Here is a 24,927-nt window from a genome sequence, read left to right as displayed (position 1 = left end):
GTCTCAGTCTCTCTCTCTCTCCCCTCCCCCATCTCTCGTGTGTGTGTGTGTGTGTGTGTGTGTGTGTGTGTGTGTGTGTGTGTGTGTGTGTGTGTGTGTGTAGAGAAGGAGAGGAAGAGCTTTCTAGGCAATCTTATTCCTCCTGCCCATCAAGTTCAATAATGATCATCTACTTCCAGAAAATTTGACTTTGTTCAGGGGACGAATATGTATATGCTGAAAAACTCATCTCCTTAGTCTAGATTCAGTGCTTATCCACTATACACGAACTAAGCCCAGGCCTATTTTCTAAATGAAAAATTACTATTATTTTCCACTTTACCAGATCTGTCTGTCACTCTTTCATTCATTCTCTTTCCCTCTCTTCCCTCTCTTCATCCAATCTTTTCTTCCTCTCTCTTCTACCACTATTCTATGAACATACCTTCTCTCCGTAGCATTTAGTAAGGTGAGGTAAAAAGAGCACAAGACTTGGAGATAGAAGATGAATTCAAATCTCGTTTTTATACTTAAATAACAGTGTGACCTTAGGCTAGTCACTTAAACTCTCTGTGCCTTGGTTTCTTCATCTATAAAATGTGGACAATAATACATTTATCTAATCTCAGAGGGTTGTTATGGATAAAGTACTTTTAAACCCTAAAGCAATATGTAAATGTGTAATTTTTTTGGAGGGGGTGGGGGTTGCAGAAGCCTTCTGATTAAAAAAAAAAGGACAAGGTAAAAGTCTAAGTGAGTATGCACAAGGGCTGGGCAGGGAAATGACCAAGCCTTTGCTTCCTTTCTCTTGCAGTATAAGAAGGAAGGCCAAAATGTGACGAGTTATTGTCATGAGACATTTCCTGGATGGGTACACGATGTTCTGGGCAAGAACTGGGCATGTTTCACTGCGAAGAAGCTTGTGACCACTGCTGAAAACGTACACTTGAATGAGCTACCCCACAAGCAACATAAGAAAAGGTGTGTTGGCCTGGCTGAGGATTGAGTTTTCTCATATTTGTAAATCAAAACTGTATTGTTATTATAGCTATGTCATACCAGCACAGTCAGTTCTCACTTTGAATCTCTGCTCTGTGACCACTAGCTGTGTTGTTATAGTTGTTATTTGTCCTTCATTCTCTAAGAGGACCATGGCATTGGGGGGTGATGTCATGATTTACAGTGAATTGGATATGAGGGAGGGCTATGAAAAGTCACCAGCCTCACTCTCTCCTCCAGAGCCATCTGGGTCCAGTGGCAAGAAATACATCAGGATGACTGGAGATGGTCCCAGATATTTGAGGTCATTGAGGTTAAGTGACTTGCCCAGAGTCACATAGCTAATAAGTGTCAAGTGTCTAAGGCCAAATTTGAACTCAGGTCCTCCTGACTCCATGGCCAGTGCTCTATCCACTGTGCCATCTGACTGCCTCGCTAGCTGTGTAAATGTGGACAAGTCACTTCTTTGTGTGTCTCAGTTTTCTCATCTGTAAAATGGGGCTAATAAGATTATATGCTATCTATTTCACAGAGTTGTCATGAGGGAATTGTAGCTTAAAAACCTATGTGAAAGGCAGTTATTAGCATTACTTATACAAGCCTACCATTTTAATACCAAATCCCTATCTTGCCTAAGATTTATCATTCAAAGCATTCTTTATTTTTGGTTAGATATTGTTAAAGTCTGTGTAAAGCCCTTGCTCTCAAACTACTTGTACTCTAGGAAATATACACCTGAGAAGGAATGAATTTAAAAAACAAAAACAAAAACAAAAACTTTTCTTAGCTGCTTTCTATGTGTCAAGCACTGTGCTAATTATTGGAGATACAAAGAGAAACATTGAGATAGTCCCTGCTCTCAAGGAGCTCACACTTTGATTGGAGGAGATTATAGAGAGTCAAAAAGCATTTATTAATGAAGTGTTTATTATGTGTCAGGCACTAAACCTTGAGGATACAAAGAAATTGAAAAGGAAAAACAAACAAAAAAATGCCTGCCCTCAAAGGGTATACATTGTAATTGGGGGAGGCAACAAGTAAATAAAGAGGTATTCATAAAATGTAGAGACTGAAGGTAATCTGAAAGGGGAAATCATTTATTTATTTATTATTTTGTTTTTTGTTTTTTTTTGGTGAGGCGATGAGATTAAGGTACTTGTCCAGGGTCACACAGCTAGTAAGTATTAAATGTCTGAGACTGGATTTGAACTCAGGTACTCCTGACTCCAGGGCTGGTGCTCTATCCACTGTGCCACGTAGCTGCCCTGAAATCATTGATTTTCAATAGAATTTATTTCCTTTGTGGCATTTATTCTGAAAAGGGGTCCGTATGCTTCATAAGACTTCCAATGTGTCTGTGGTACTAAATGGGTTAAAAAACCCTACTCTATATTTTTCTCTTTAGTTTTCTTATTCTGTCTTGTGACATCCATTTTTGCTTTTATGTCAATGACACCAACATCTGTTCTTCTCCCCAAACAACTTCCATCCACTCCAAACCTGCATTTAAAACTGCATACTGGACCTCATTCTCTAGGTATCCTGCACTTCTAATCATACAGACTAAATATCTCAGAGTCATAGTGGACTCTTCCTTGTCTTTACCCCCAACATATCTAATACGTCTCCAAGTCACATTGATTATACATATGTAAAATCTTACTTCTGTCCATTCCTTTCTGTTTCCATTGTTCCTCCTCCATTTTAGGCTGCATTTATTTCACACCTGGACTATTTCAGTCATCTCCTAATAATTTTTGTTTCTTTTAGTTGCTCCCTCCTGTGATATCTAGCTTTCATTTCACTTCCAGAGTAGTTTCCTATATCTTCGATCATACTATTCATCTGATCAAAAACTTTCAGTTGCTTACCAAATAAAATCCAAATCCTTGTTTACTCTGGAATTCAGGACTTTTACAAGGCCCAACATTTTGGCCCTTTAAAGCATAGACTTGGAGCTGGAAGACGCTTTAGAGGTCTAGTCGTCCAATCTCCTTATTTTACAAATTACAAAACTGAAACCTGGAGAGTTAGGTGATTTGACAAAGACCAAACTGGGGTTTGAACTCGCTTCATCTGAGTCCAAAATCCAGTGGTCTATCTGCTATACGATTCCAGGTCTTAAAGAGACTTTAGAAGTCATCTAAACCAACTCCATCATTTTACAGTAAGCCAAGGGAGGCCCACAGATATTAAGTGATTTGCCCAAGATCACATAGATAGTTAAGCAGAAGAGCTAAGATTTGAACCCAGAAACTTTGACTCCAAATCCAGCAGCATACTGATGCTGTATCACATACGCTCCTTCCCAACCATCCCAACTCCTAACCAAGACCATATTAAGGAAGTAAATAGTGGCCTTCCCTTGTGAAGATGGAAAGAAATGTGGAGCTACTTTTATACATTAAAACCAACAATCAACTCATTTTCCTTCATAATGCTCTTGTTGGGCTTTTGTATATATTAAGTTAATTTTCAGCGTTGCTTAAGTTGAATGTGAGAAAATGAATCCTTTTAAATATTTGATCCCCTCACTTTTCTACTGTTCTTTTCTTGGCTTCTATGGAACTAAAATGTGAGCATATTTTCCTTTTGGGTTAATTCTCCAGTGCCAACATGAATGTTGGCGTAACTCTTAACCCCGGTTCTAAGATGGTAGCTTGTTATTCTGTAGTAGTGCTTCCAATGAAACAAAAACTTAATGCCCAGTCTCCAAAATTAGGACAGGGTTTCATTGTAACACACTCAGACTCATAGGAGAAATCTTGGTCCAAGTGTTCCTAAACTCACAGGATGATACATTGAGAGCTGGAAAAGAAGTTAAAGGCCATTTAATCCAAAACCTACATTTTATAAATGATCAGGTCATCTAGCAATAAACATTTGGAGGATATACAGAAAAAGCTAAAACATTTGCTGCCCTCAAGAATTTCACTTTCTAAGATGTGTAAACAGACTAAGAGAGTGACTTGTCCAGGTTCACACAGCCTGTACAGGTCAGGAGCAGGATTTGGACAGAGCACTCCACCACATTGCCTCTCAGTTTTGTTCTTGAAAGGATACCCAGGACGGCCTCACTATTTAGCACTAGTGTCTTAGTATCTGCAATAGGATACCATTCTTAGAAGACTGTAGTCTTAGTGTGAGGTATGTATCTTGGTCACTATAACAGAAACACCCAATTTAGAGTGAGGGAGATTACAAGCTTGTTGTCATCCCAGTCAGGACACAGCAAAAGCACTGTATTCATTTTTGGATACTAGCTTTTTAGAAAAGACATTGACAAACTGGAATAAACCTAAAGGAAGGAAAAAAAGGATAATAGGGGAATGTTGTAGAAGGAGCTCTTGAACTACATCAGGGTATTTGGCCTGGAGAAGAGAAGGCTGAAGAGGGATGAGATAGTCTTTAAGTATGTGAATGTTTGATTCCAGAGGGCAGAACTGGGAATAATAACAATCAGCATTTCTCTAGCCCTTTAAGATTTACAAAGCACTTTATATGCTTAATCTCATTTGAGACTCAACAGCTCTATGAGGCAGGTGCTATCATTGTCTTCCTTTTGCTATTAAGGAAACTAAAAGAGATGACTCATCTAGCTAGTTAGTAACTGAGGCAGGCTTTGAACTCAGGGCTTTTTTACTCCAAGTCTAGCATTCTTTCCATTGTGACACCCAGGTGCCTTCAGTAGAATTTTCAAAGCAGCACCTTTAGGTTAACCTAAGTGGGGGGGGGGTTGTGGGGGGAGGGAACCACACGTTCCTAACAGTTATTTAAAATTGGAATGAGATGTCTCAGAATCTAGTAAGTCCCTCATCACTAGAGCTCTTCAAGTAGAAAATGGATGATTACTTATTGGGAGAGATAAGTTTAGTTGTGGATTGGAGCAATTATTCTCTAAAGTTAACTGCTGAGATTGTTTGATTCTAGATGAACATACTTTTATCCTAACCTTACATAAACTGTGTGTAGACATTCCCTGAGTTATGAAAGATGTAATTTGCAAAAATATGACACATACAAATAATCAGTACAACACAGTCAGGATCAGTAGCCTGACTCATACCCCCCCTACCCTTTTGCCTTCTATCCTTTCTTCCCCTCCTCTCAACTCCCCTCCCTTCCTTTCCTTTCCTCTCCTGTCTTTCTCACCTACCTAGAAGTTTCTTCTAAGACTTTAGATCACTATAAAATTTGCCATCTGTTTCCATTATTTATTCTCCCCTCAGAAAATATGCTTTTTCTTCAAGCATTCATATTTAGATGAAATAAAACTCTTGCTGGATCTTGTTTAATTATTCAATCATGTTATATTTCTATAAGGTGTAATTAGTATAGTTTAATAAAAATAATAGTGGCCTGGGAGTTAAGACAGCTGGCTTCTAGTCTTAGTCTTGCCATTTACCAGCTATGTGACCTCAGACAATTCTCTTGAGCCTCAGTTACTTCTGTTGAAGTGGAGGAGTTGAATACAGGAAAGGGTCATCTCAAAGCCCCTTTCAGGTCTGAGATGCTATGAATTTAAATGATTATGTCAATTCTTTTTTAAAACAAATTTATTTATTAATTTTTGCTTTGAAATTGTCCTTTGTCTTCCCCCCTCCTCCTTCCAGAAAGTTATCTCATATAACAAAGAATTTCTTTGAAGAGAAAGAGGAAGAAGGGGGGGGGGCGGGAAATTCAGTAAAACTGAATAATTGATTAAAATAATAATAATAAAAAAAAAAACCACTGACAGTACATGAAGTGTTCCACACCTATAGACCTGCAAAGGATTATGGGGAAGTGACTTCTCATATCTCTTCTTTGGATCCATGTCTATTCTTTGTAATTTTACAATATAAGTCTTTTATTATCTTCTGGTCATTGTTTCCATTGATGTTGTTGTAGTTGCTTTATATTTTTTTCTGGGTTCTGCTTACTTCACTTTGAATTAGTTTATGTCTTCCCATTCTTCTCTATAGTCATATTCTGCATAATAGGATTTCACTGTGCTATAAGAAATATCTATTATTTTTCCTTGCAAATGTACAGTATTCCAGCCATACTGTAAGTAAAATAGGCTATATGGATTCACCTGGAACATTTATTGCTACTTATTAAATCATTTTGATGGGAAAAATATATTGTGACTGAGAAACAGCCAGCTAAGTTTTTTGAAACAAGCTTATTTACTAGCTTAAATCTTTTATTTATGAAAGCTGATTTTGCATCAAGTCCTTTCACACATTCCTCTCAAGAAACATCCACCATTCTACATTCCCCCGTGTCCACCCCACTACTCCACTGTGACAAATGGAAAAACCTGAGAGACAGAGTTTCTGGGTAATTAATAACCAATTTATTAATTTGGCTAGCCAACAATCAATAAATTGATTGTCAGTGCTTTCTCTTCAACCAAAGAAAAAAAGACTTGGAGATCCTGAAAGCTTTAAATAATTCTTAAAAGGGAATTCTCTTGACAACTGAAAATCAACCCTGATTGGTGGATATTTAATGAGGAGGTGTGTGGGCTAGAAGTCTTTAGTTCCTTCTACTGAAAACATGGCTTGATTGTGAGACAGCCACAGCCAGAAATCTGGGCAGAGTTTTTAAAATAGCTGTAGACAATATAAAATATTTGGAAGTCTACTTGCCAAGGCAAACCCAGGAATTATATGAAAACAGTTACAAAGCACTTTTCATACAAATAAAATCAAATATAAACAATTGGGAAAATATCAATTGCTCATAGGTAGACCGAGCTAATATAATAAAAATGACAATTCTACCTCAATTAATTTACTTATTCAGTGTCTAATCCTAAAATGCAAAATGGATCATTTTGATTGCATTAAATTAAAAAGTTTTGCACAAGCAAATCCAATGAGACTAAGATTAAAAGGAAAGCAGAAAGCTGAGAAACAATTTTCACAGGAAGTATTTCTGATAAATACCTCATTTCTCAAATAAATAGAGAAGTGAATCAAATTTATAAGAATAGAAGTCATTAACCAATTGAGAATTGGTCAAAGGATATGAACAGCCAGTTTTCAAATGAAGAAATTAAAGCTATTTATAGTCATATGAAAAAATGTTCTCAATCACTGTTGATTAGAGAAATGCAAATTGAATCAACTCTGAGGTAGCACCTCACACCTATTAGATTGGATAATATGACAAAAGAGGAAAATGATAAATATCAGAGATGTGGGAAAATTTGAGCACTGATGTATTGTTAACAGAATTGTGAACTGATCCAACCATTCTGGAGAGCAATTTGGAACCATGTTCAAAGGGATATAAAACTGTGCATACCCTTTGACCCAGTAATAACACTATGAGGTCTATATCCTCAAGAGATCATTAAAAAGGGGTGAAAGGACCCACATGTACAAAAATATTTATAGTGGTATCAAAGAATTGGAAATTAAATTGATGCCCCTCAATTGGGAAATGGCTGAACAAGTTGTGATATATGAATGTAATGGAATACTATTGTGCTATAAAAAATGATGAGCAGGCAGATTGGGAAAACAAAAAAAAAAAACCTAGAAAGACTTCCATGAATTAATGATGAATGAAGTGAGAAAACCCAGAGAAGATTATATACAGTAACAGCAACATTGTGCAATGATTATCTTTGATAAACTTAACTCTTCTCAGCAAAACAATGATCCAAAATAGTTCCAGAGAACTCATGATGGACAATGCCCTCCACATCCAAAGAAAGAGCGGGAGTCTGAATGAACATTGAGGCATACTATTTTCATTTTATTTGTTGGTTTTTGGTTTTTTCTCTTGTGCTTTTTCTCTTTTGTTCTGATTTTTCTTTCACAGTATGACTAATGTAGGAATAAGTTTATATGATTATAATATGTAACCTATATCAGATTACTTGATGTCTTGGAGTGGGGGGAGGCAAGGGAGGGAGGGAGAAAAATTTGGAATTCAAAATCTTAGAATAATGAATGTTGAAAACTATCTTTACATGTAATTGGGGAAAAAATACTGGCAGGGGGAGGGGCAATATGGGCAGAGAAATCTGTCTCCATGCAGACTACTCTTGTTGTTTTTCTCCTTCATGAGTTGTTGGGCCACCCTATACTAAAGAAGGACATAAGGACAGGCATTCTTTTCCTCTGGCTAAGAACTTGCCTAGACTGGGTTTTGTTTATACTCTTAAATAAAAGTATGGTCTCTTGGATGGGTGGAGTCCATCCCAAGATCAGATAGCATGTTCCCTGAGGGGTAAAGGTAATTTCAATCAGTCCTGTCTTGCAGAGGCTGAACTTCCAGGGGGAACTGAGCCTTAATGAAGAAATGGAGGAGAAAAGCCTGGATGCCAATTTCAACAATTGGCTATTAATATAATAGTAAAATGAAAATTTCCAGGAATATTTTAGCTAGATTTCAGAACTCCCGGGTCAAGGAGAAATTATTGCAAGCAGTCAAAAAGAAACAATTCAAGTGTTGTGGAGCCACAGTCAGTATAACACAAGACCTAGCAGCTTCTACATTAAAGGATTGGAGGACTTGGAATATGATATTCTGGAGGGCAAAGGAACTGGGATTCTAACCAAGAATCACCTACCCAGCAAACTTGAATATAATTCTTCAGGGGAAAAAATGGGACTTCAATGAAAGAGAGGACTTTCAGGCATTTGTGATGAAAAGACCTAAGCTGAGTAGAAAATTTGACTTTCAAATACAAGACCCTAGAGAAGCATAAAAAGATAAACAGGAAAAAGAAAGCATGAGGTATATTAAAAGGTTAAACTGTTTACATTCCTACATGGGAAGATGATACCTGTAACTCATAAGAACTTTCTCATTAGGGCAGCTGAATAGAGTATACTTAGACAGAGGGCATGATATCTTTAAAGCATTTATTTATTTTTTTGTGGGATAGTCAGTGTTGTGTGGCTTGCCCAGGGTTTCATAGCTGATGAGTGTCAGGTGTCTGAGGTGAGATTTGGGCTCGAGTTCTCCTGGGTCCAGTGCTGGTGCTTTGTCCACTGTGCCATCTAACTGCCCCATGTTGATATCTTTAAAAAAATAAAATTAAGGCGGGGAGAGGAATGCACTGGGAGAAGGGGAAAGGGAGAGGTGGAATGGGGCAGAGTATGCCACATAAAATAAGCAAGAAAAACCTTATGGAGTGAAAAGGAAGATGGGAGAGGTGTGGGGGAGTGAGTGAGCCTTACTCTCATCAGAATTGGCTCAAAGGGTAATAACATACACACTCAATTGGGTATAGTAATATATAATCTTGTAATAATATAGTAATAATATAATCTTGCCCTGTGGGAAAGTGGAAGGGAAAGGGAATAAGGGAGCAGGGGTGAAGGAAGGGAGGGCAGATTGGGGGAGGGGGTAACCAGAAGCAAAACACTTTTGAGAAGGGATAGAGTGAAAGAAGATAGAAAATAGAGTAAATATCTAGGGGAGGGAATAGGATGGAGGGTAATACAGTTAGCAATAGTAACTGTTAAAAAAAAAATGGGGGCTGCTAGGTGGTGCAGTGGATAGAGCACCAGCCCTGGAGTCAGGAGTACCTGAGTTCAAATCCGACCTCAGACACTTAACACTTACTGGCTGTGTGACCTTGGGCAAGTCACTTAACCCCAATTGCCTTACCAAAAAAAGAAAAAGAAAAAATGAAGCAAGTTTGTCTAATAAGTCTCAGTTCTCAAACACATAGAGAACTGAGTCAAATTTATTAAAAATGAGAGCCATTGCCCAATTGATAGATAATCAAAAGACATCTGAAAAAAATAATGCTCTCACTATTGATTGGAAAGATTCAGGTCAAAACAATTCTGGGTACTACTTCATACCTATTGGTTTGGATAATAAGACAATAGAGGAAAATGATGAATGTTGTGGGGGATATGGGGGAAATGCGACATTAATACACTCTTTTTTTTTTTTTTTTGCTGGGCAATGGTATTAATACACTCTTGGTAAAGTTGTAAACTTATTCAAACATTCTGCAGAGCAATTTGGAACTATGGCCAAAGGGCTATAAAACTATGCATACTCTTTGACCTAGTGTAATACCACTACTAGCTTGGTATCCAAAGAGAGATTAAAAAAAAAAAGTTGAATTCAAAATTAGGGAGATACCCATCAATTGGGGAAAGTTTGAATAAATTGTGGGATGAGATTAAGATGGAACACTATTGTGCTATAAGAAATGATGAGCATGTTGCTATCAGAAGGATTTATGAAAAATGCTATCCATCTACAGAGAAAGAACTAATGATATTTTAATACCGATTGAAGTATAATTTTTTTATTTCCTCTTTCTAAAGTTTTTTTTTTGTCTGTTTTCTTTCACAACCTGACTAATGTAGAAATGTTTCGCATGACTGCACATGTATAACTTATATTGAATTGCTTGAGTTCTTAAAGAGGGTGGGGAGAGAGGGAGGAAGAGAATTTGGAACACAAAGTTTTAAAAATCTATGTGAAAATTTGTTTATACATAGGAAAATTCTAAATAAATAAATAAAAGAGCTTAAAATAATAATTTCTCTCTCCCCTAAAAATATAACCTGGATTTCTGGTTTCTGGAATGGTCTCTCTGACTCAGAAGTCTAATGGCTATTACATATTTTCAGTAAAAAACAAATTATGCTTGCTAGTATTGTCCTTTAGCAAAGTGCTTATTTAAAGCTATGTTGTTTCCTTTCCTGATAATGAAGCAAAGTATTGGTTAAGATGCACTTAGTAGTTTATTAAGTCATTTGCCTCATATTCTGTACTCTTTAACAGAAGTTCATGTTCTGGGTGTGGTAAGGGAGATTGTTTAAAATAGTTTATAGAGTTATTTATATAAGATTCTCTCAAGAGGCACTTGTGTCATGGAATTGATACTGAGTTAAAATTTTGCTGAGCTCTTCTCACTTCCCCATCCTAAAAAAAAAAAACCCTTTATGAAAACAGTAGTTTTGGTAATTGTGATAATCATTCTCATTTCCTGGCACTTTAATATTTGCAAAGGTTAAAGTTTATTTACATAACACCCATCATTCAGCTACAGGTTGCATTGCTTAAAGTGAACCCAGAATGAAAAAGAAAAAAGAAAATACATATCTACAAAGCCCTGTAAACCCAGAGGGTGATCTTTTGTAATGCCATAAATGGAAAAATATTCTATTTTTACTAAAGAGGAAACCTAGCCCCAGAAAGTGTAATTAACTTGCCCAGAGTCCCACAGGTAATAAGGGGGTGAGCCAGATCTTCTTTTTCCAAGCCTAGTAACTCTACTGTATGATTAACTCATCTAATTTCTGGGTATTTGTGGGTATTAAGAGTTAGGGGCCAGGGAGAAAAAGAAATTGTTCACATTTATGTAGGGTTTTTTGCAATTTACAAAATGCATTCTTCCTGACAACCCCATGAGGCAGGTAGTGTAAGTTGAATTTGTTGTTGTTCAGTCATGTCTGACTTTTTTGTGACCCAATTTGTTTTCTTGGCAAAGATAGAGTGGTTTGCCTTTCCTTTCTTCATCTTATTTTACCGACGTGGAAACTGAGGCAAACCATGTTAAGTAACTTGCCCATGGTTACACAGCTAGTAAGTTTGGTGCCAGATTTGAACTCAGGAAGATGACTCCAGGCCTGGCACTGTAACCTCTGTGCTACCTAATTGTCCCATTAAGTCTAATTATACTCCTGTGTGTTAGATGGAAAAAAAAAAAAAACTGAGTCTCTGTAAAGGAAGTGGTTTTAGTGTTGTCTCTATGTATGTGGTAACTCTTCAGAGTCTTTATTTAGGTAGTAGAATGTATTTTTCCTAGGACAGGGAATACTTTTGATTTTATCTTTGTATCTCAAGAACCTAGAACAATGCTTTATGCATATGGCAATTGCTCTTAGTCAGGGAATAATTTAGGGAAATGAGAAACAAACTCAGACCTTCTGACTCCAAGTTCAGTGTGTTTTAAGATACACAATGCAAAAGATAAGTTCATGACACCTGGGCCTTTGGTGGCATGTACTTAATGTCAAAATATAGAAAAAAAATTAAAAAACACCATTTAGGTGTGTAAAAATGCAGACAGGCCACATAGCATGAAATATGCATATCATGAAAAGCTGTGTGAATTGAATCTGGGAAAATTAAATTCTATTTTTAATACCCAGTGGTATCTTTTCCCCCCCTCCCCCCATGGGGCAATGAGGGTTAAGTGACTTGCCCAGGGTCACACAGCTAGTAAGTGTAAAGTGTCTGAGGTGGTATTGAACCCAAGTCCTCCTGAATCCAGGGCCAGTACTTTCTCCACTGCACCACCTAGCTGCTCCCTCAGGGGGAACTCCTTCTTTGGTTTGAGTAATTCTATACTAATGTCCATCCTCTTCTTCATTTAATCTGCTTTATAAATGGACAGTCTTTTTTGTTGGGATTTTATCAAGCAGAATTCTCTTGCACTTGAAAAGCAGTTCAAATTCAAATACTTATCTGCTCTATGCTCCTGGGCAAGTTGCTTAACCTGGCTGCCTCAGCATATTGGGGATAATAACATTACCCACCCTCAGGGTGGTTGTGAGGAACAAATGAAATAATATCTGTAAAATGCTTTGCAAACTTTAAAGTCCTATTCCAATATTTATCATCATCATTATCATCCTTGGCATCATTTATCCCACAGGTTTCCAGTACCATGTGCTCTGGTGGGCACAGCATTTTAATTCAACAAACATTTATTCAGCACCTACCCTAGATAAGGCTGTGTGCTGGACATTCAGAATTCAAAGGTAAGGGGCAGCTAGGTGGCGCAGTGGATAGAGCACCGGCCCTGAAGTTAGGAGTACCTGAGTTCAAATCTGGCCTCAGACACTTAACATTTACTAGCTGTGTGACCCTGGGCAAGTCACTTAACCCCAATTGCCTCACTTAAAAAAAAAAAAAAAACAGAATTCAAAGGTAGATAAAACACAGCTCCTACTCTTAAAGAGGTTCCAGTCTAATAGTGGAAGGGAGGGGAAGGAGAGCAATAACTTTGATCTCAGGAAGGGGAATCCAAAATTGAATCACAGACCACGGGTTGGAAGTGCCTTTGGAAGGCCACTGAGTCCATTTCCCTCATTTTACAGATTAGGAAAACTTGGCTGATCAAGATGATGTGATTTGCCTTGGTAATTGAGGCAGGATTTGAATTTATTTTCCTGACCTCTCTAACATAACCTCTCTAACTCTGTGCCACCGACCAACTTTGAGTGCGAGGAAAAGGTCCAAGCAATATGCTAAGAAATTTGTTATGGAAGATTTGGGGGCTTTGTTTTTTGTTTTTGTTTTTGGTGAGGCAATTGGGGTTAAGTGACTTGCCCAGGGTCACACAGATAGTAAGTATCAAGTGTCTGAGGTCAGATTTGAACTCAGGTCCTCCTGACTTCAGGGCCGGTGTTCTCTCCACTGCACCACCTAGCTGCCCCTGGCTTTGGTTTTGAAAGTAGTAAGGATTATAAACCTAAAGGTCTTATTCATTTGCAGGTTACAGGAACATTACAGAAACAATTATGACTTTGTGAATGCCATCAACACTGCTCAGAACTCCTGGACTGCTACTGTGTATGAGGAATATGAAAAATTAAGTCTGGAGCAAATGATGAAGAGAAGTGGTGGCCGCAGTTATCCATTTCCCAGGTAATACCCTCTCAATTCAATCCCTTTGAAGAGCTCAAAACCCTTGGATATCTTTTTTGCTCCTTTTCCTGACTTCCTTGTTTCTATTAATGGCACCAGCTGTCATTTTGTTGTCTTGAAAATCCCATGCTGTCCTATTCCCCACCCAAACATTACTCAAGTCTTACTTATTAATCTTTTGGAGTATCTCTCACTTCTTACATATATTTCGTCAAGTCTTATAGATGTCATTTTGTCCCCTTTCCCCACCCCCACTCTCCATAGACTATAAGCTTCGTAGGACAGAGGCTGTTTCATTTTTGTCTTTGCATTTTCCAACTTCTGTATTTTAGCACTTAGTAGTGTCTTAATAAATGTTTCTTGATGAATTGTTTGATTAATTGATGAATCTGTCTTGTCTTCTCCACAACATTACCGCTACCTTAGTTGAGACCTTTATTCCTTCTTACCTAGACAACTAAACAGTCACATATGATCTTCCTAATTCTCATCTCCTTGTATCATATACAGAGACACCAGATCAATATCCTATAATTAAAAAAAAAACCTTCAGTGCTTTCCCTATTACCTAAGAAAGTAAAATTGGCTTCATGGAACAGTAGAGAGAGAGGTCTCTTGGGCCTGTAGTGAGGAAGACCTGAATTCAAATTCAGTCTCAGAAACTTACTAGCTGACTGACCCTGGACAAGTTACTTAACCACTGTCTGTCTCAGTTTCTTCACCCCAAAAATAAAGATAATAACAATACCTACTTCCCAAACTTCTTATGAAGATTAAACAAGACAATATTTATAAAGTGCTTTGCAAACTATAAAGCACTATATAACTGTTAGACAGTCTTCTTATTTTTTAAAAATAATACTAATGATAATATGCCAACTCCTCAGCCTGGTAGTTAAGGCCTTCTATATAATGTGGCTCCAAACAGATTTCCTTCTGCTCACCTTGATAAGTAATCATTTAACATTTTGTTGGTGGTGGTGTTTTTTTGTTTGTTTTGCAGAGCAATGAGGATTAAGTGACTTGCCCAGGGTCACACAGCTAATAAATATCAAGTATCTGAGGCCAGATTTGAACTCAGATCCTCCTGAATCCAGTACCCGTGCTTTATCCACTGTGCTACCTAGCTGCCCCCAATTAACATTTTTAAAGCACATACTATGTGCCAGGTACTGTACTAAGTGCCAGTGATACAAAAAGAGAGGTGGAAAAAAAGAATCCTTGCCCTCACAATCTAATCACCTAAACAAACCCTGCTATCATATAACAAGTTGGATTATTTGCCGTTCTTTAAAAATGCCTTTTTCCCAAAATGCCTTTTCTTCATCCTTCAGTCCCTCCCCAATTCTGCCCCTGCAAATTTCTGCTTATCAGAATCCTTCTTGTCCTTCACCAACATGCTTTTGCCCATTAATTTCTCTACATTCCCCCCTCCCCCAAGGGTAAGATGGTAATTCAGAGCTCAGTATAACCATACTTACTGTCCACATATTTGTAATCATGCTTACACAATTCTTTTTTTTTTTTTCTGGGGCAATGAGGGTTAAGTGACTTGCCCAGGGTCACACAGCTAGTAAGTGTCAAGTGTCTGAGGCCAGATTTGAACTCAGGTTCTCCTGAATCCAGGGCTGGCTCTTTGTCCACTACACCACCTAACTGCACCCCCCCCTCCCCCATTCTGTGCATTTAAAAAAAACAATATTTCAGCAATCCAACCCTCTCATTTTACAAATGAAGTAAGGACAGGGTAATTTGATGCAGATCAGAGATAGACTCAAGTCTTCTGATTCCAGAGGAACAGAGTAAGTGGAAAAGATGGAATTTAATCCCAAATCTTCTGCTTCAAAAACCAGCAGTTTCTATTATACTATAACTTTGGTTTTTTGTTTGGGTTTTTTTTTACCCCTTTCTAATAGTTCTTATCATCATACAGAGAAGTTAGTTGTGACTTCTCTGATATTCCTCTCCCCTGATAGTCTAATCAAAGCTTAGAATTAACCATAGGGTTTTTCATTTATTTATTTACTTACTCACTCACTCACTTATTTATTTATTTATCTATTCATTCATTCATTCATTCATTCACTCATTTATTTATCTATTTATCTATTCATTCATTTATTCATTTATTTATTTGTTTATTTATTGCAAGGCAATGAGGGTTAAGTGACTTTCCCAGGGTCACATAGCTATTAAGTGTCAAGTGTCTGAGGCCAGGTTTGAACTCAGGTTCTTCTGAATCCAGGGCTGGTGCTTTATCCACTGTGCCACCTAGCTGCCCCTCTAACGATAGGGTTTTGAAGGCAATATCAGTAGAGTTTAAGCTTTGGTAGATGTCACCAAATTAGAATGGTTGAAGACATCAAACAGAGAACAACTTGTATATTCATGAAAGCTAATGATGATGGAAATACAAGAGGTGTCCCAAAACTGTAGGGGATTTGTTGCCATGTGAATCCTCTACAAAATGACGAACAGAATTCATAGATTTTGAGTTGCAAGAATCTGGAGAGGCCATCTAGTTTAACTCCCTCATTTTACAGGTGAGAAATTTAACATCCAGAGAGATTGTGATTTGCCTATGGCCATGAAAGTGACAGAGGTTGGCTTTGAACCCAGGTCTTCTGTTTCTAAATCCAGTGCTCTTACCCATGGCCTGAAATGGTCTGGGAACTGGAGGAGAAAGGACTTGCACAGGGTGGGTCTTGAAAAATATTTAGGAATTGATAAAGCTGAGGAGCATGTATTGGTTTTAGAATCAGCACAGGGCTTAGAGCTTGGAGGTATGGGTTGAAGTCACACCTCTAACAACTGTACAGTCATAGGCAAATCACTGCATATCCCCAAAGCTTTGTTTCTTCATCTCACAGGGTACAGGAAGAAAAGCACTTCATAAACTTTAAAGCAAAGATAAATGTGACATCATTATTTAGAATGATAGCTAACATTTATATAGCATTTGTAGTCTTGCAAAATGCTTTTTTTTATATAGATTATCTTATTGGATCCTCATAACAACCTTGTGAACTAAGAGGTATTGTTATCTTCATATTACAGATGAGGAAACTGAGGAACAGAAAGGTGACTTCCCCAAGATCACTAAGCTAGTAAGTGTTAGGTGTAAGATTTGAACCGAGGTCTTCCTTACTTCAAGTCCAGCATTGTAGCCACTAGAGTCAGACCTGGGACTCTGTAGAGAAATGACATGCTTTGGTTGAGGATCTGCTCTGAACCTGCCTGTAGCAAGTTCAGAAATATAATAATAATAATATAAGCTGCAATATGAGCAAGAAACAAAAGAGATCTTACCGTTGAGAGCTTCTTTTCTTACATTTTCTTTTCTTTTCTTTTCTTTGCCTCTATCTTCCTGGTCTCTTCTTCTGCCTCTCAGATAAAGTTCTTGGATGCTCTTAACTTAAATATCATGTTTAACAATGAGCAATACATCTAGAATCTTTTTCCCCTTCTTTTTTTCAGCCTTAATTGAAAAAGAATGATTTTTATGATTATTGTTTGTAAGTGTGGCTGACAAAGGGACATATAAGAGTTACCATCTAAAGTTAGTCTTCGGGGGCAGCTAGGTGGCGCAGTGGATAAAGCACCGGCCCTGGATTCAGGAGTACCTGAGTTCAAATTCGGCCTCAGACACTTGACACTTACTAGCCGTGTGACCCTGGGCAAGTCATTTAACCCCCACTGCCCCACAAAAAATAAAAAAAATAAATAAAGTTAGTCTTCTAGAATTGGCTTCTGATATGTTCCCGTTAGTGTTTGGATTTTTGCCTGCACACAGTGAGAGGAGACAGATGTTCCTGGTCTGACAAAACATAGCCACAAAGGTAGAAAGATCTCTTTTGTCAAGAATTGCAAGCCAAAGTGGTTCTGAGGGAGGAAAAATCTTTCCTGGCACCTTGTGGTTTCTCCACTTTATCTTTTTCTTTTGAGGGGCAGCCTGTACTGAGAATGTACACTTAGAAGGCTAAATGGAAGGACTGAGTTTAGAAGATGGTGTTGAAGAAAGAGAAAATTATTGAGGTGGAAATGATTGTGTTGACTTTTAGTTGCTTTTAGAGATAAAACATGTCAGTTGTGAGGAGCAGATAAGATCATGGATGTAAAAACACTTTGCAAGGTATAAATTTATTATTGATGTTATTATTTTAACCCCTTATAGAAAGACTCAATTTCCATCTTGAAAGTTTAATTCTTACATCTTTATACTGGCCTTCCCAATTCCTTGTGGAGTAAATAGGATATTTAAGACCCTCAGCACTCTCTTTCTGAAGTCTTATTGATTGCATTGTCAGTAAGAACATAATTGTCCTCTGATACTTCTAAGTCTGCTTATCCTCTCTTCCCCAGTTAGACTCTATCTCTATTTAGGGATGATTTGATAGTTTATTTCAGAAAACCCTGCAAATCAACAAAAACATTAGTCAAGATTTTAAAAATATGTTGGTTTTTTTTCTGATGAATCAGTGATCTCCAGCAATCAATCAAAAAACTTTTATTAAGTCTCAGGCACTGTGCTATGTGCTAGGCACTCTGCGAGGTGTACTAGGTACTGTGCTAGGTGTTGTGGCCAGGATGACAAAAATACAGCAAGTTCTCTCCTTGAATTTTTATTCTGTTGGGGAACCAACACACATATGTATGATGTATAAAATGCATACAGAATATATGGATTTATTGCAGAGCAGTTCAAGAAGTAGAGAAGCTAAGGAACAACTTCATGGTAGGTGGAACTATGAAGAAATTAATGATTTTCAATGACAGAATTGAGGAAAGAGTACATTCCAGGCATGGGGGACAGTCAGTGCAAAAGCATGGAGACAGGAGATTATAATAGTAAAAACAACAATAATAATAGCACTTTAGGGTTTGCAAAGTATATGCTATTTTATCTGATCATCAATCTAAGGAGTTCCTAACTACCTAACCAGGATTTTTTGTTTGTTTTGTTTTGTTTTTTAGCATGGACTCCTTTGGCAGTCCAGTGAAGTAGACCTTTCCCAGAATAACGTTTTTAAGTTCATAAAATATATTGTATTACCAAGGAAAACAATTATATTAAAATGCCATCAGCAAAACATTAAAAAAAAATTTCATCAGACCTAGGATAAAATTTGTTCATTGAAGTACTCTTATATAATTTTATTTATTTATTTATTTTTAATGTGTGTGTGTGTGTGTGTGTGTGTGTGTGTGTGTGTGTGTGTGTGCTCACAGGGCAATGAGGATTAAGTGACTTGCCCAGGGTCACACAGCTAGCAAGTGTCTAGTGTCAGAGGCCAAATTTGAACTCAAGTCCTCCTGAATCCAGAGCCAGTGATTTATCCACTTCGCCATCTAGCTGCCCCTCTTAAATCATTTTATAATACAACCTACCCGGTTCTTACGCTGTGTGACTCAATCATCACCCCATCTACCCCCAGTCCTCCTGCAGAAAATATGCCCACTGTGTTGGGGACGTCTTTCTATTTTTAAAACAGATTATAAACTCTTTGATGGCCAGGACCATGTTGTGCTCTTCTATCCTCTTCAGTGTCTAGCGTAGTGCTAGGTAGGTAAGTAATAGTAATAGCAGCAGCAGCAGTAAGCACTTATGCAGCACCTGCTGTGTGTCAGGCACTATTCTAAATGTCTTACAAACAACAACCGTGGGAGGAAGGTGCTATTATTCTTCCCATTTTACAAATGAGGAAACTGAGGCTGAAAGAAATTAAGTGACTTGCACAGTATAATGAATAATAAAGTGAATAGCCTGATAATTAAGGAAAAGATAAATGAATCAGTATTTATGTACACTACTATATACACACTCCAGTACATAGGTTTGGGACAGACTCTTTAGGTGGACAATTGGGCCAGAATTGAAACAAATGAAGAAAGTAGGCTGGATTGCATTTTAGACATTATGTAGTGCTTTGTACTGGTCATAAACTCTTCCCCAGTAAAAGGTCCACCCTTTTAACACAACCATTCTCCCAGCAATGAGCAGTTCTCTCTGTGCTTGTGAACTTTGAAACATCACAGTCTTTAGGAAACTAAAACTGCAGGTTACCCAGAAAGCAATGGAGAAATAGACATATGGTAGATTCAGCTAGGCTGCAGTATATATCCAGTGATAACCTATAGTCAAGAACTGACGTAATATCATTCAGGAAATGTGTGATTGGAAAAGGAGGACATTTTATTGGGAACCTAAGTGTTCTGTTTGTATTCATGACACACAAAAAGTCCTAGAAAAAGGCCTGATGCACATTGGGTAGATCTTCAGTAGAATATGTATGGAAGAACATGAGCAGAATGAGAAGGTATAGATGAGTAGTTTTCTTTACTGATGGAGGGAATACCACATCAAAGAAATCACAGGACCATTGAAGTTTTGTTTAATTCCTTATCAACTCAACCTTATTCTATAAAGCTCTGAAGATAATCATATATAACCACCAACATCCACACCCCAAGCATATCAATTTTGCTTATATACTTAATTTACATAGTAGATTTTAGTTAGCTGAAAAACAGGCACTGTATCTTAGTCATGTTTTTATTGTTCACAGCACCAAGCACAATGCAGTAATAAAAAGTATTGAATTAAAGTGTATCAAATGGAAAACACCAGCATATAGTTCATGGTGAAAGCTTATTACCTAGATCATTAGTCTTCCCAAGCACTACTTCTGAATATGAACTACAAAGGCATTTGCATTGGGAAGAGCATCCCTGTGTGGATTGCTGCATAGGAAATGTTGGCCATGCTTTGGAAATTTCTAAGTATGTTATTGATATTCCTGAGGGCTAGTCAACTTGTGGAGTTTCATTTCTTTCTAACTTCCTTTCTGTTGAGAAATGGACACATTTCTCTTACAAAAGAAGTATATGGAAGAAAGGGGGAAGTTAGAGCGAATAAGGAAGGCTTACATCAAAGGGTTCTTAACCTTTTTTGTGTCATGGACCCCTCTGGAAGTCTTTTGAAGCCTCCTTCACAGGACTTTTGAGGACTCCTTCATAGAACAATGTTTTAAAATTCATAAAAATGCATTAAATTAAAAGGAAATAAATTATTTTGAAATGTAGCTTCCAAATATATATAGATATACATATGTGTATATCTATATCTATATATATCTATATATACATCTATATATATAGATATATATAGATTTATATTTATAGACCCTAGATTAAGAACACAAGAACACTTAGGCTGCAGAAATCTTGTGAAAGGCATGAATTGGAAACTGGTATAAATCAATCTGAGCTGCTAATATGTTTGTTTAGGATTGGATTTTTTTTCCTTTTTCCTCCTTTAACCTCCTTAATTATGCACAACAAGTTCAGTCATCTGTCTCTTCATAGATCTGCTGCCTCTGAGCTGTTAGATGAGATGTGACTAAAGTTATGACCCTGATTTTCATGTATAACTTGCCCCGATTAATCTAACTACAGTTTCTTCACAATTTTAATATGAATGTATAAGGGTGTCTCCTGACTACTCATCTTTCCTTCTCTCTCTATTATGGCTCTTGGCCGTCTTTTGTTCCATTCCCTTATTAAAACATGTTAGAAGAAAGTGAGAAAATGTAGGATGTGAAGGTTGCCAAAGATGTCGATATCACAGGTTCTTGGTACTTACTAGGTGATGAACAAATATTGTTTTTTTGTTTGTTTTGTTTTTTGTTTTTTGGGCAGGGCAGTGAGGGTTAAGTGACTTGCCCAGAGTCACACAGCTAGTAAGTGTCAAGTGTCTGAGGTCGGATTTGAACTCAGATCCTCCTGAATCCAGGGCCGCTGCTTTATCCACTGTGCTACTTAGCTGCCCCTGAACAAATGTTTGTTGAATTGAATTTTTGTTAACTCATCACTTGGCAAACCACTGTTGTCAACTTTTAATTCTCTACATTAATGCAGGAAGGGCCTGAGAAAACAAAAAACAATGACTAATGCCCAAATTATTTCTCATTATAACATAATTAGAAATATGTGGTCAGTCTCATTAAAACACACACACACACACACACACACACACACATACACATACCCACACACTAATATTTACTCCTCCTTTGAGGTCAGCTTGGGATCCATATAAGCTATTAGAGTAGCTGTGGTAGTAAAGATGAAGGACACACATAATCTACAAAATGAATAACTGAAACTTGACTAAATGCTGATATGTCTATATCTCTTTTAGGCCCAAACCTGCACCATTGACCTCTGAAATACTTCAAAAAACTTCAACTTTGCCAAAATCTTGGGACTGGAGAAATATTAATGGTGTCAACTATGTTAGCCCTGTTCGAAATCAAGGTAAAGAAAGTGTCCCTTTGGATCTTTATCTGGGAAGGAATGATCATTGATATAGGCTTAAAAGGGCTTGCTTTTCCCCTTTAAAATAGATAACCTGGTTATTGCTATATTGGAGAGTTTTACTGTGTCTCTGACCAACCCGCTGTCCTTGAGGTCTTAGCTAATATTTAAGAATCCCAGGATGCAATGGGACTTTGATAATTTAAAGGTCATTCAGATTACATTGCTAAATTGACTGTAACCTGTCTTTCCGAATAGAGTACCTTGGTTTGAGCCTACTTGTGCAAAGTCAAATTTTCACAAGTTATTTTCATAAATTTGGTATAGTAGGTGTGAACTTAATAATTTTCCCTCAAATCAGTGCTGGTAGCAAATTATCCCATGTTGTTAGTCAATAGTCATTTGGAACATTTATTTATGCCATGCTCAGGTTTATTACTTTTAGGATCATTTTGCAGCTAATTACTCTGCATGTGACTGATCTTTTACTATGAAATAGATGTGGATTTTGGTATCTGAAAACCAGCACTTTTAGTAAATGTCTCCTGGTGGCCCCATAAATTCGCTGCCTATGTGGAAAATTGTTCTTCACTTTTCTGGACAAATGATTACATATAGTATTGTACACTCATTTAAATGTATTGCCTTCTTCCCTAGCCTCAGGGAGGGTCTTGATCTTGTGCAAGTCACAACTTCCCTGTTCCTCAGTTTGCTCAATTATAAAATAAAGGGGTTGGACTTGTGGTCTCTGAGATCACTTCCTGTTCTGGATCTGTGGTCCTATTATTTTTAACTTTAACGTCAGAGACTTTATTTTACTGTTTTTCTTAAAGGCCAACCATTCCTGCCATTTAGAAGCAGCTAGGAGGTACGGTGGTTAGCACAGGACCATGAGTCATAAAGTTCAGGTCCAACCTCAAACGCTTAATTCCTGTGTGACTTTGGGCTATTCACTTAATCTCTGTCTGCCTCAGTTTTGTCACCTCTAAAATGAGGACAATAATAGCACCAATCTCCCTGACTCGGGAGGATAAAATGAGTTAATATTTGTAAAACACTTTCCAAACCTCAAGCATCATGTAGTTATGAGCTATGTTAAGTTAAAAAGTCTGTATCCTTTTCACTGCTCCCTGCCACCCCTTCTTTGGGAATGGACCTCCATGGGATGATAGAAAGAGAGAAGAGGGAGGACTGAAAGAGAGAGGAATGATGTAGCTGGAGATGCAAATGATAAAAAATTAGCTCCACTTGTTATGAAGGGCACTCATTTAGTAAGCAAAAACTAGAAAGAAATTCCTGAAGCTAACCCTTTCATATGGTTTCCACCTGGCCTGGGTTAGCACTGTTCCAGTCACCTCATTATTCTCTTTTCAGCATTTTGGACATTCTTTTATTGCAGAAAAGACACGATTTGTCTCTGAAATCACCCTAAATCTACACTCCAGCAGATTCTTGGAAAAACAAAGCTTCCACAACTTCTCCTTTTGATTTCCTCTTGGTTTTTAGTGATTTAAAGAGGGAAAAAATGGGGACTGATTCTTTTGATTTTCTCTTCCCTTATCTGGGCAACTTGGAAATTTCTGCTAACTCTAAGGTTATCAGCATTCCATTAAACCTAGGAATCAGCAGAATTCATAGACTCAGCCACAGTAAAAGGAAATCCACAGCTTCTCTTTCCAGAAAACAGCAGGGCCCTCTCTCACGGTAGAGTCAACTCAGTCTTTTTTTTTTTCATGTAGGCCAGAAAAGGCCCTCTCTAAAACAGAACAGCATGCATTTGAAACTATTTGAAGCTCAGTTCTTTTTGCATTTAAGAAGAAAAAGATAAGTCCCAGATCAAAAGGGGGTTATATATAATTTTTGCTTCTCCCAACCTAGGAATAATTTGCGTATGCTGTTCATATTTGGTAGAGTCAGTTTTAAGATACCAGTCTATTTGTTTTCCCCCAGGGATTTCTTGGAGTGGTAGGCAGAATGCTGCTCAGTTTCACCAAGGGCCTGATTCTAAATGTTTTTTTTTTCTCAAGAATTACATAATTTTAAAGCTGGAAGGGACATGAGAGACGGCATCTAAACTAATCTGGTCATTTTATAGATGAGGAAAATGAGACTCAGTTAAAGTTAAAGTTGTTATGTTAATGTTAAATTAAAATAATGGTATTTTACTGTTAAAACTAAGATTAGAACACTGTTCTCCTGATAGGCTAGAATAGTCAGCTGCTGTAGCTGCAGCTCAGTGATAATAACCAGCATGTATATAGCACTTTGAGATTTGGAAAGTGCTTTACAAATATCTCAGTTGATTCTCACAACAACTCTGGTAGTTAAGTACTATTATCTCCATTTTACAGATGAGGAAACTAAGGCATACAGAGGTTAAGTGATTTACCTAGGGTCACTCATCTAGTAAGTATCTGAGGCCAGATTTGAACTCATTAATCTCTGAGGTCTAGTGCTCTTTCACTGTATCATCTAGCTAGCCAATTAAAAACAGATAAAGTCTTCCCACAGGATTAGAGTTGGATTAAAAGATGTAAGAGCCCTGTATATCTTCCTTTGGGGAATAGAGGAGAAACCCATTTGAAAATTGATAGGGATACATAGCAATTGGATGAGGGTTGAAGAGAATATTTGCTCATTCTATTCTGGTGAGTAGCTGATTAGGATCTAACTGTGTCTGCCCTGGCAAATGAACAGTCTAATGCTTTGAAGAAGATGCTAAATTTGGAGTGAAGTGACCTTGGTTTAAGTCTCAATATTGCCACTTATTACCTGGGTGACCTTGGACAAAGCCTCTAACCTCTTTGGACTTCAATTTTCTCATCTATAAAATGAGAGGTTTGCACTAGCTGTCCCCTGAGGTCTCCTAACTCGGAATCTTTAACCATAGTTCATACTCGCTTCCAACTCAGAATCTCTAACCACATTTCCACTCTAAATGTTCATATGAACATTTGTGCCTGACCTGTGATCCTCTGATAGAGCCTTCCAAGCTCATAT

General features: G+C 37.5%; 1 protein-coding gene across 1 annotated transcript in view; it reads left to right on the top strand.

The window, feature by feature from the left end:
- The window catches only part of CTSC (cathepsin C), a 48,034-nt gene that overhangs the window by 16,584 nt on the left and 6,523 nt on the right, over positions 1-24,927 (top strand). Inside the window, exons 3-5 of the mRNA XM_043995489.1 lie at positions 794-960; positions 13,459-13,611; positions 21,812-21,927. Coding sequence (XP_043851424.1) covers positions 794-960; positions 13,459-13,611; positions 21,812-21,927 — 436 coding nt within the window. The remainder of the gene's footprint in view (positions 1-793; positions 961-13,458; positions 13,612-21,811; positions 21,928-24,927) is intronic.

Source organism: Dromiciops gliroides, chromosome 3 (genome assembly GCF_019393635.1).
Source record: "Dromiciops gliroides isolate mDroGli1 chromosome 3, mDroGli1.pri, whole genome shotgun sequence".
In the NCBI taxonomy this organism is placed as follows: domain Eukaryota; kingdom Metazoa; phylum Chordata; class Mammalia; order Microbiotheria; family Microbiotheriidae; genus Dromiciops; species Dromiciops gliroides.
The sequence above is the reverse complement of the archived record's forward strand: the minus strand, read 5'-3'. Positions and strand labels throughout refer to the sequence as shown.